The sequence below is a fragment of the Oncorhynchus mykiss genome, chromosome 22 (assembly GCF_013265735.2).
Source record: "Oncorhynchus mykiss isolate Arlee chromosome 22, USDA_OmykA_1.1, whole genome shotgun sequence".
Taxonomy (NCBI): domain Eukaryota; kingdom Metazoa; phylum Chordata; class Actinopteri; order Salmoniformes; family Salmonidae; genus Oncorhynchus; species Oncorhynchus mykiss.
In genome coordinates this window covers 46868223-46881366 of record NC_048586.1, presented here as the reverse complement: position 1 = coordinate 46881366, position 13144 = coordinate 46868223, and the positions used below count along the sequence as shown (strand labels likewise).

General features: G+C 42.6%; 1 protein-coding gene across 2 annotated transcripts in view; it reads left to right on the top strand.

The window, feature by feature from the left end:
• Positions 1-11536, top strand: part of spopla (speckle type BTB/POZ protein like a) — a 104302-nt gene extending 92766 nt beyond the window's left edge. For both annotated transcript variants that reach the window (XM_036959444.1, XM_036959443.1), the window contains exons 9-11: positions 8153-8295; positions 8383-8436; positions 8836-11536. In XM_036959444.1, the coding sequence (XP_036815339.1) occupies positions 8153-8295; positions 8383-8436; positions 8836-8980 (342 nt within the window). In that variant the 3' untranslated portion in view covers positions 8981-11536. The remainder of the gene's footprint in view (positions 1-8152; positions 8296-8382; positions 8437-8835) is intronic.
• Positions 11537-13144: the final 1608 nt, after the last annotated feature.

Genomic DNA, 13144 nt, shown 5'->3' with positions numbered 1-13144 from the left:
ACAGCTCGGCATTCAACACCATAGTACCCTCCAAGCTCGTCATCAAGCTCGAGACCCTGGGTCTCGACCCCGCCCTGTGCAACTGGGTACTGGACTTCCTGACGGGCCGCCCCCAGGTGGTGAGGGTAGGCAACAACATCTCCTCCCCGCTGATCCTCAACACTGGGGCCCCACAAGGGTGCGTTCTGAGCCCTCTCCTGTACTCCCTGTTCACCCACGACTGCGTGGCCACGCACGCCTCCAACTCAATCATCAAGTTTGCGGACGACACAACAGTGGTAGGCTTGATTACCAACAACGACGAGACGGCCTACAGGGAGGAGGTGAGGACCCTCGGAGTGTGGTGTCAGGAAAATAACCTCACACTCAACGTCAACAAAACTAAGGAGATGATTGTGGACTTCAGGAAACAGCAGAGGGAACACCCCCCTATCCACATCGATGGAACGGTAGTGGAGAGGGTAGCAAGTTTTAAGTTCCTCGGCATACACATCACAGACAAACTGAATTGGTCCACTCACACAGACAGCATCGTGAAGAAGGCGCAGCAGCGCCTCTTCATCCTCAGGAGGCTGAAGAAATTCGGCTTGTCACCAAAAGCACTCACAAACTTCTACAGATGAGCTGGGACCGAGAGACTGAAAAACAGCTTCTATCTCAAGGCCATCAGACTGTTAAACAGCCACCACTAACACTGAGTGGCTGCTGCCAACACACTGACACTGACTCAACTCCAGCCACTTTAATAATGGGAATTGATGGGAAATGATGTAAATATATCACTAGCCACTTTAAACAATGCTACCTTATATAATGTTACTTACCCTACATTATTCATCTCATATGCATACGTATATACTGTACTCTATATCATCGACTGTATCCTTATGTAATACATGCATCACTAGCCACTTTAAACTATGCCACTTTGTTTACATACTCATCTCATTTGTACATACTGTACTCGATACCATCTACTGTATCTTGCCTATGCTGCTCTGTACCATCACTCATTCATATATCCTTATGTACATATTCTTTATCCCCTTACACTGTGTACAAGACAGTAGTTTTGGAATTGTTAGTTAGATTACTTGTTATTAATGCATTGTCAGAACTAGAAGCACAAGCATTTCGCTACACTCGCATTAACATCTGCTAACCATGTGTATGTGACAAATAAAATTTGATTTGATATCCACAACACATGTTCAATACCACCACATATCCACAACACAACATGTTTAATACCACAACATATCCTCAACATATTCAATACCACCACATATCCACAACACAACATGTTTAATACCACAACATATCCACAACGTGTTCAATATCACCACATATCTACAACACATTCAATAACACCACATATCCACAACACAACATGTTCAATACCACCACATATCCACAACACAACATGTTCAATACCACCACATATCCCCATGTTTAATACCACCACATATCCGCAACATGTTCAATACCACAACATGTTCAATACCACCACATATCCACAACACAACATGTTCAATACCACCACATATCCCCCATGTTCAATAACACCACATATCCACAACACATGTTCAATACCACCACATATCCACAACACAACATGTTCAATACCACCACATATCCACAACATGTTCAATACCCCCACATATCCACAACACAAAATGTTTAATACCACCACATATCCACATCACAACATGTTCAATACCACCACATATCCACAAGATGTTCAATACCTCCACATATCCACAACATGTTCAATACCACCACATATCCACAACATGTAAAATACCCCCACATATCCACAACAAAACATGTTCAATACCACCACATATCCACAACACAACATGTTCAATACCTCCACATACTCACAACATGTTCAATACCTCCACATACTCACAACATGTTCAATACCTCCACACATCCACAACATGTTCAATACCACCACATATCCACAACATGTTTAATACCTCCACATATCCACAACATGTTAAATACCTCCACATATCCACAACATGTTCAATACCAACACATACTCACAACATGTTCAATACCTCCACATATCCACAACATGTTCAATACCACCACATTTCCACAACATGTTAAATACCTCCACATATCCACAACACATGTTCAATACCACCACATATCCACAACATGTTCAATACCTCCACATATCCACAACACAACATGTTTAATAACACCACATATCCACAACATGTTTAATACCACCACATATCCACAACATGTTCAATATCACCACATATCCACAACATGTTCAATACCTCCACATATCCACAACACATGTTCAATACCACCACATATCCACAACATGTTCAATACCTCCACATATCCACAACACAACATGTTTAATAACACCACATATCCACAACATGTTTAATACCACCACATATCCACAACATGTTCAATACCACCACATATCCACAACACAACATGTTCAATACCACCACATATCCACAACACAACATGTTCAATACCACCACATATCCAAAGCATGTTCAATACCAGCGCATATCCACAACACAACATGTTCAATACCACCACATATCCACAACACATTCAATACCACCACATATCCACAACACAACATGTTCAATACCACCACATATCCACAACATGTTCAATACCACATCATATCCACAACACAACATGTTCAATACCACCACATATCCACAACACAACATGTTCAATACCACCACATATCCACACCATGTTCAATACCACCACATATCCACAACACATGTTCAATACCACCACATATCCACAGCATGTTTAATAACAGCGCATATCCACAACACAACATGTTCAATACCACCACATATCCACAACACAACATGTTCAATACCACCACATATCCACAACACGTTATATACCACCACATATCCACAACATAATCAATACCACCACATATCCACAACACAACATGTTTAATACCACAACATATCCACAACATGTTCAATACCACCACATATCCACAACACAACATGTTCAATACCACCACATATCCAAAGCATGTTCAATACCAGCGCATATCCACAACACAACATGTTCAATACCACCACATATCCACAACACATTCAATACCACCACATATCCACAACACAACATGTTCAATACCACCACATATCCACAACATGTTCAATACCACATCATATCCACAACACAACATGTTCAATACCACCACATATCCACAACACAACATGTTCAATACCACCACATATCCACAACATGTTCAATACCACCACATATCCACAACACATGTTCAATACCACCACATATCCACAGCATGTTCAATAACAGCGCATATCCACAACACAACATGTTCAATACCACCACATATCCACAACACAACATGTTCAATACCACCACATATCCACAACACAACATGTTCAATACCACCACATATCCACAACACAACATGTTTAATACCACAACATATCCACAACACATGTTCAATACCACCACATATCCACAACATGTTCAATACCACCACATATCCACAACACATGTTCAATACCACCACATATCCACAGCATGTTCAATAACAGCGCATATCCACAACACAACATGTTCAATACCACCACATATCCACAACACAACATGTTCAATACCACCACATATCCACAACACAACATGTTCAATACCACCACATATCCACAACATGTTCAATACCACATCATATCCACAACACATGTTCAATACCACCACATATCCACAACACAACATGTTCAATACCACCACATATCCACAACACAACATGTTCAATACCGCCACATATCCACAACATGTTCAATACCACCACATATCCACAACATAATCAATACCACCACATATCCACAACACAACATGTTTAATACCACAACATATCCACAACATGTTCAATACCACATCATATCCACAACACAACATGTTCAATACCACCACATATCCACAACACAACATGTTCAATACCACCACATATCCACAACACAACATGTGCAATACCACCACATATCCACAACATGTTCAATACCACCACATATCCACAACATGTTCAATACCACCACATATCCACAACATGTTCAATACCACCACATATTCACAACATGTTCAATACCACAACATGTTCAATAACACCACATATCCACAACACAACATGTTCAATACCACAACATGTTTAATACCACCACATATCCACAACACAACATGTTCAATACCACCACATATCCACAACACAACATGTTCAATACAACCACATATCCACAACATGTTCAATACCAGCACATACCCACAACACAACATGTTCAATACCACCACATACAATGGAGCAAACACGTATTTAGTCAGCCACCAATTGTGCAAGTTCTCCCACTTAAAAAGATGAGAGAGGCCTGTAATTTTCATCATAGGTACACTTCAACTATGATAGACAAAATGAGAAAAAAAATCCAGAAAATCACATTGTAGGATTTTTAATGAATTTATTTGCAAATTATGGTGGAAAATAAGTATTTGGTCAATAACAAAAGTTTATCTCAATACTTTGTTATATACACTTTGTTGGCAATGACAGAGATCAAATGTTTTCTGTAAGTCTTCACAAGGTTTTCACACACTGTTGCTGGTATTTTGGCCCATTCCTCCATGCAGATCACCTCTAGATCAGTGATGTTTTGGGGCTGTTGCTGGGCAACACAGACTTTCAACTCCCTTCAAATATTTTCTATGGGGTTGAGATCTGGAGACTGGCTAGGCCACTCCAGGACCTTGAAATGCTTCTTACGAAGCCACTCCTTCGTTGCCCGGGCGGTGTGTTTGGGATCATTGTCATGCTGAAAGACCCAGCCATGTTTCATCTTCAATGCCCTTGCTGATGGAAGGAGGTTTTCACTCAAAATCTCACGATACATGGCCCCATTCATTCTTTCCTTTACACGGATCAGTTGTCCTGGTCCCTTTGCAGAAAAACAGCCCCAAAGCATGATGTTTCCACCCCCATGCTTCACAGTAGGTATGGTGTTCTTTGGATGCAACTCAGCATTCTTTGTCCTCCAAACACGACGAGTTGAGTTTTTACCAAAAAGTTATATTTTGGTTTCATCTGACCATATGACATTCTCCCAATCTTCTTCTGGATCATCCAAATGCTCTCTAGCAAACTTCAGACGGGCCCTAAACATTGTCAGACTCCAGCCACCCTAGTCAAGGTGTTTTATCTGCTACCGGAGCGCCAAGTCTAGGTTCAAGAGGCTTCTAAACAGCTTCTACCCTGAAGCCATAAGACTCCTGAACATCTAATCAAATGGCTACCCGAACTATTTGCATTGCCCCCCCTCCCTTCCCCCTGTCTTCTACACTGCTGCTACTCTGTTATTATCTATGCATAGTCACTTTAATAACTCTATCTACATATTACCTCAATTACCTCGACACCGGTGCCCCGCACATTAGCTCTGTACCGGTACCCCCTGTATATAGCCTCCACATTGACTCTGTACCGGTACTCCCTGTATATAGCCTCCACATTGACTCTGTACCGGTACCCCCTGTATATAGCCTCGCTCTTGTTATTTACTGCTGCTCTTTAATTATTTGTTATTCTTAACTCTTACTTGTTTAGGTATTTTCTTAAAACTGCATTGTTGGTTATGGGCTTGTAAGTAAGCATTTCACTGTTAGGTCGACACCTGTTGTATTTGGCGCACGTGACAAATACAATTTGATTCGAGTCTAACAAGACAGTCCCCACAATCATTTTATGATACATTTTTCTCAGCCAATCATCAGTCATTTGTGTAAGTGCTGTGCTTGTTGATTGTCCTTCTCTAAAGCTTGCTGAAATTCTGTTGTCAATTAGTATACTGTGAAATATCATTGTATCTGGTCAAACACAATTTTTTCCAGAAGTTTACTAAGGGTTGGTAACAGGCTGATTGGTTGGCTATTTGAGCCAGTAAAGGGGGCTTTACTATTCTTAGGTAGCGTAATGACTTTAGCTTCCCTCCAGGCCTGAAGGCCACACACTCTCTAGTAGGCTTAAATTGAAGATGTGGCAAATAGGAGTGGCAATATCGTCTGCTATAACAATCCACCGATGTGGCTTGTTATTGTTGATTGACAATTTTTTTTCACCTCTTCCACACTCACTTTACGGAATTCAAAAGTAATTTGGTCAGATATACTTGGATGTGTAGTGTCAGCGTTTGTTGCCGGCATGTCATCCCTAAGTTTGCTTATCTTGTCAATGAAAAAGTAATTAAAGTAGTTTGCAATATCAGTGGGCTTTGTGATGAATGAGCCATCTGTTTCAATGAATAATGGAGCCGAGTCTGCTTTTTTTCCCAAAATGTTGTTTAAGGTGCCCCAAAGCTTTTTACTATCATTCTTTATATAATTTATCTTTGTTTCATAGTATAGTTTATTTTTATTCAGTTTAGTCACATGATTTCTTAATTTGCAGTACGTTTGCCAATCAGTTGTGCTGCCAGACTTATTTGCCATTCCTTTTGCCTCATCCCTCTCAACCATACAATGTTTCAATTCCTCATCAACCCACAGGGATTTAACTTTTTTTACAGTCATTTTCTTAATGGGTAATTAGTAACTGGAATAAGTTGTTTCTTAAATGTGTCAAGTGCAGCGTCTGGTTGCTCCTCATTACACACCACAGACCAACAAATATTATTTACATCTTCAACATATGAATCACTATGTAAGTTATTGTATGACCTCTTATACACTATATTAGGCCCAGCCTTTGGGACTTTGGTTTCCCTAGACATGGCTACGATATAGGGATCACTACATCCGATGAATCTGGATACTGCTTTAAAGCACATTTCTGCAGCATTAGTAAAGATGTGATCAATACATTATTTCATTCCTGTGCTGTTTGTAACTACCCTGGTAGGTTGACTGATAACCTGATCCATGTTGCAGGCACTAATTACAGGTTGAAGCTTTCTCTTGAGTGGGCAGCTTGATGAAAGCCAGTCAGTATTTAAATCACCCAGAAAATATACCTCCAGGTTGATATCACATACATTATCAACCATTTCACACATATTATCCAGATACTGACTGTTAGCACTTGGTGGTCTATAGCAGCTTCCCACCAGAATGGGCTTTAGGTGAGGCAGATGAACCTGTAGCCATATTACTTCAACATGAGATCGTCTCTAAGCTTTACAGGAATGTGGTTCTGAATATAGATCGCAACACCGTCTCTGTTGGCATTTCTTTATTTTCGGAAAATGTTATAACTAGTCTTGCTACCACTGTATCATCAAAGGTATTATCTAAATTAGTGTCAGAGATAGTCAGAATATGAATGTCATCTGTAACAAGCAAGTTTTCCACTTCATGGACCTTGTTTCTTAATATGGGCTATTTTTAGCACTTTTCCTCGTTGCTTGATTGTTTTTAAATGCTTTACTGGGAAGCTTATCAGAAGTAGACTTGCTCATGTTATTCATATTGGAGCTGGTAGTGCAGGGTGAGCTGCATAAAGTGGTCTTCCTACTAGGACACCACCTCAGTGGTCTCCCTACTGGGACACACCACCTCAGTGCTAACAGTGTAACTCTGGTTCATAGGCGCATGATTACTGCATACATTAGCTGTAGGATTAACAAAGGTATTCAGGACAATTAGGGGGACATAAATTAAATGACTTACATTGTGTCTGCCAACGCCCCTAGGATAATGTATTTTTAATGCAGCATTATGACGACTCATTGTCACAATGGTAGGGATTAACTGAGCTGTTCCTGGATCATTTACCAGTCATTGTTTCAAAGCAGCCTTGAAATGCGTGGATAGAGTCCAGGACCCAAGATGACTGTAACCCTACAATCAAATCAAATTGTATTTGTCACATGCGCCGGATACAACAGGTGTAGGTAGACCTTACAGTGAATTGCCGACTTACAACAATGCAGTTTTAAGAAAATGCCTATATAAAAAAAAAGTAAGAGATGAGAATAACAAATCATTTAAGAGCAGCAGTAAAATAACAATAGCGGTGCTATATACAGGGGGTACCGGTACAGAGTCAATTCTCTTCTCTCCCAGTAAACTGTTATTCTTCTATTCAGACCGACTCCTAACCACCCCTAACCCTCTCCTCTCTCTCCACCAGTATGCCTTGGAGCGTTTAAAGGTGATGTGTGAAGAGGCTCTGTGCACCAGCCTCTCTGTGGAGAACGTGGCTGATACCCTGATCCTGGCGGACTTACACAGTGCAGAGCAGCTCAAAGCACAAGCCATAGATTTTATCAACAGGCAAGTATCTGTAGAAAGCCCCAGTGATGAATCCCTCCTGCCAGCCGTGTTTACCTTCTCTCAGCGCTGCTCTGTTATCTCCTGTAGGTGCAGCGTCCTCCGACAGCTGGGCTGTAAAGATGGGAAAAACTGGAATAGCAGGTATGGACACAGCACCTCATAATAATAATAATAATAATGGGGAGTATGTAACTAGCTGATATACATGCATATATGACACCAGCTTAATAACAAACTCTTATCTCTTCCAAAGATAGGCAGGGGGGAGAGAGAGTGAGCCAGGCAGGGGGGGGAGAGAGTGAGCCAGGCAGGGGGGGAGAGAGAGTGAGCCAGGCAATGGGGGGGGGAGAGAGTGAGCCAGGCAAGGGGGGGAGAGAGTGAGCCAGGTAGGGGGGGAGAGAGAGTGAGCCAGGCAGGGGGGGAGATTAATAGACTACCTGGATGGGAGGGGGGTATTTATTCTATCATTACAGCCCCAGTCATCTAAATTGGTTTTTATTGTCTCTGTTTTAATTTCCTGTCTGTGTGGTTGCATTGCAGTCATGCCACGGACATAATGGAGACGGCAGGCTGGAAGTCAATGATCCAGTCCCACCCTCACTTAGTGGCCGAGGCCTTCAGAGCCTTGGCATCGGCACAGTGCCCGCCCTTCGGCCTGCCGAGGAAACGCCTAAAACAGTCCTGACTGCTACAGCCCTCTGATCCAGACAGAGAGCTGAGGCAGCCCACTGATCCAGACAGAGAGCTGAGGCAGCCCACTGATCCAGACAGAGAGCTGAGGCAGCCCACTGATCCAGACAGAGAGCTGAGGCAGCCCACTGATCCAGACAGAGAGCTGAGGCAGCCCACTGATCCAGACAGAGAGCTGAGGCAGCCCACTGATCCAGACAGAGAGCTGAGGCAGCCCACTGATCCAGACTGAGAGCTGAGGCAGCCCACTGATCCAGACTGAGAGCTGAGGCAGCCCTCTGATCCAGACTGAGAGCTGAGGCAGCCCTCTGATCCAGACTGAGAGCTGAGGTAGCCCTCTGATCCAGACTGAGAGCTGAGGCAGCCCTCTGATCCAGACTGAGAGCTGAGGCAGCCCTCTGATCCAGACTGAGAGCTGAGGCAGCCCTCTGATCCAGACTGAGCTGAGGCAGCTCTCTGATCCAGACTGAGAGCTGAGGCAGCCCTCTGATCCAGACTGAGAGCTGAGGCAGCCCTCTAATCCAGACAGAGCTGAGACACCATGGGGACACAGGACTATGAAGAAGAGATCCCCCCAGTTCCCTCATAGACTGTCCGTCTCATCCTATTGGTTTCTATCTGAACAGGGCTGGTAGCATGGGAGACTGACTCCAACTGGTAGAAAGTAACGTTTGGTTTTGGTCCTCAAGTTTTGTCGCTATTTTTCTGTCATTTCAAATGGCCTTAATCTATCTGCCATTGGAGCTGATCCACTGTGTTCTCTCTATTTGACTCTGTACCTGCCTCGTCCCACAGACCAGGCTGCCCCTTCCCACAGACCAGGCTGCCCCGTCCCACAGACCAGGTTGCCCCGTCCCACAGACCAGGCTGCCCCGTCCCACAGACCAGGCTGCCCCGTCCCACAGACCAGGCTGCCCCGTCCCACAGACCAGGCTGCCCCGTCCCACAGACCAGGCTGCCCCGTCCCACAGACCAGGCTGCCCCGTCCCACAGACCAGGCTGCCTCCAGATTGCACTAGTTCCCATAGTAATTTTGATATGGAGTTCTATAGGGACGTGTTAAGCGTTTGATTCATGGGAAATATTATATATTTGTAATGTTAAGCCCATTTTGTGACTAGACATTAAAAATCGTGAACACTTTCAGTGCAAAGTCAATTCTTTACACTTTTTAGAAGATGAGTATGCCCCATATTGATGGCACCATTTCTATGTAAATGACTGTTCAACCATCTTCAGAAGGTGTTTCCTGGTGTTAAAAGACTGTGTTGATGCTGTTATTATTGTATGGAAGACTTGAACATGTCGATAGTCTCTGCCTCTACACTAGAAAAAGTATTGGACGAATAGGAAAGGCTCTTTCCCCAAACAGTCTCCGATTGGATGATGGGAGACTTATGCAAAGAGCAATCTATAGATTCAACTTCAAGAGATTTAGGTTTCCATACTACTACCAACATGCAAATATTTATACACTGAGTATACAAAACATTAAGAACACTTTCTCTTTCCATGACATAGACTGGTGAAAGCTATGATCCCTTACTTGTTAAATCCACTTCAATCAGTGTAAATGAAGGGGAGGATACATGGTAAATAAGGATTTATAAGCCTTGAGACATGACATTATGTATGCGTGCCATTCAGAGGGTGAGTGGGCTAGACAAAAGATTTAAGTGCCTTTGAACGGGGTATGGTAGTAAGGGCCAGGTGCACCCGTTTGAGTGTGTCAAGAACTGCAGCGCTGCAGGGTTTTTCACGCTCAACAGTTTCCTGTGTGTATCAAGAATAGTCCACCACCCAAAGGACATCAAGCCAACTTCACACAACTGTGGAAAGCATTGGAGTCAGCATCAGTGAGGAACTCTTTCAACACCTTCTAGAGCATGCCCTGAAGAATTGGGGCTGTTCTGAGAGCAAAAGGGGGTTGCAACTCAATATTAGGAAGGTGTTCCTAATGTTTTGTACACTCATGGTATATTCTTAATCTATTGTGCTTGGCAAAAGATAAACATGGGAAAGACTAATGCATGGTCCTGTATTTTTTTCTGCAATTATCTACAAGTATCTGTAAAGGATTTTAATTAATTGAGTCCAGTCAGTGCAAACTAGGCTCCAACAGTCTTGGACGTGTACAGGGTGCTGAGTATCACTGTCCATTATTACTGTCTTTGTTATAGGGGTCAGGGGTCAGGCCAGCTTCACATTCTAAGCAGTCAGGACCTCAAATGATTCAATTCATCAATGGAAGAAATGTAAACTTTTCCTGATCTGAACCTGCATGAATGGTTCACGTTGGCCGTACAGCCATGATGTGTGTATTGATGGGTCGGTCACATGTTGGTCGTTAACAGTGTGTCATAGCTGCTGTTATGTGGTATGGCAGATGCCTATTTAGAAGATTTTGTAAATGACAGAAAGTGACATCCTTTTACATGGAATTACTCAGTCATTCTGTGTTCTGTTGCAATGTTGGAAAAAGATTGTTGTCTGAGAGAATGCCTGCATTAACTCATTAAAGATGCATCTTTATTTACCTGCCATTAATTCATCACGTGGTCAAGTGTTCTGTGATGGCTGTTATATATGTGCTGTTCTATTGATTTGTCCTTTACTTCACCAGGTCTGTCTGGCTGTTGCAGACAGCAGAACGTTCTCCACGGCGTCTCGGAGTTACATTGTGTTGTTTAAATGTTCCCTTTATTTTTTTGAGCAGTGTATCTGTGCTGTTCTATCGATGTGTCCTTTGCCTCACCAGGTCTGCCTGGCTGCCTGCTTCTCCTAAACGGTTACTATTGTAGTCAGTCTTCACACCTGTGAGTCCTCATCCATAGCTAACATCAAGATGTTACTGCTAAATACATTTGTATTATACGGGCTCCATACGCCACGCGCCATACGCTCCATACGCCACGTCAAACCAGCATCCCAGTATTAACACTGCAGCAGCATGAATGTATCTTTGCTCCTGTGATCAAATTAAGCTGCAAACAGTGGCCTCCTTAGTAGTAGATACATCTCCAGACAAATCTCTTCTGTACAACTTGCCCAACACAAAGTCCTGTTCTGCATCTTTAAAGTGTGGTTCATCTATCCCAACTAAACTAAGCATAATGTTCCATCAAACGTAAAGATAAAAGATCATACTGAACCAAGGAGTTGTGAAGACAGGACTGCGGACAATTTTTATTTAATTTAACGAGGCAAGTCAGTTAAGAACACATTCTTATTTACAATGATGGCCAAACTGTGGTCCAGTCTGTTTGTTACGCTCTCCATGCCTCTGTGTTTTTATTTGCAGATTGGGGACAGGTGGAGCTGATTGGGTTGTTAAGGTGACAAGTTGCACCTGGGTTTGGGATCAACTAGGTGATAAAAGGTCCTGGTGCCCAATCCTCCCTCTCGCTCCACAAGCACCATTTTGTTTTGTGATCTGGTTGATTGGTTTTGATTAGGTGCACCTTTAACACACCCATTTTACCTTCATCTCCATTACACCCCTCACATGCTTACTTTCACACTTCACAGGTTAGTTTTCCTTTGTAGTTTTATACTTAGTTATTTCATAAATATTTTTGTTACTCCTTAACTGCCGCTGTGTGGACTCCCCTGTGTCACCAGCTAGAGCCAGGTTGTGACAAGGGCTCATCTGGGATTCTGTCTTGGCTATTTTGACATTATCCCTACTATACATGGTATATTGTAATTCGTTAGCGCTAATTGCTGACTCTTTGGTGGGTCAAGTGGATTGCTTAGTTCTGCTATTGTCCCAGAAGCCTGTATGGCCATTTATATGCGATATTGTGTATTACATGTTGACTTTTTTGTAGTTGTGTGTTTAATCACACTTCAATTGGTTTTAGAGAAATTGCCTTCTAAGGTATCGGGTTGATGACTTGTTTATTTATTACAAGTTTTGATTTGGTGCATCAGTGGAGAGAAGATGACGAAGTTTATTTTCCTGTACTGTCTAGAAACACTTTGTTCTGTTCCCTGTTGGGTCATCAGATTATGAAGGTGCCATGTCTTTGCCATGTATGACAGTGAGAAGTTTTGAGGCAGACACAACTCATTGCCCAGAGCTATGGTCTTTCCTCCTGTTAGATATAGCGTTGAGTTCCTGCAGGGAGCACGTTGTGCGTCGTTTATTACTCTTGTG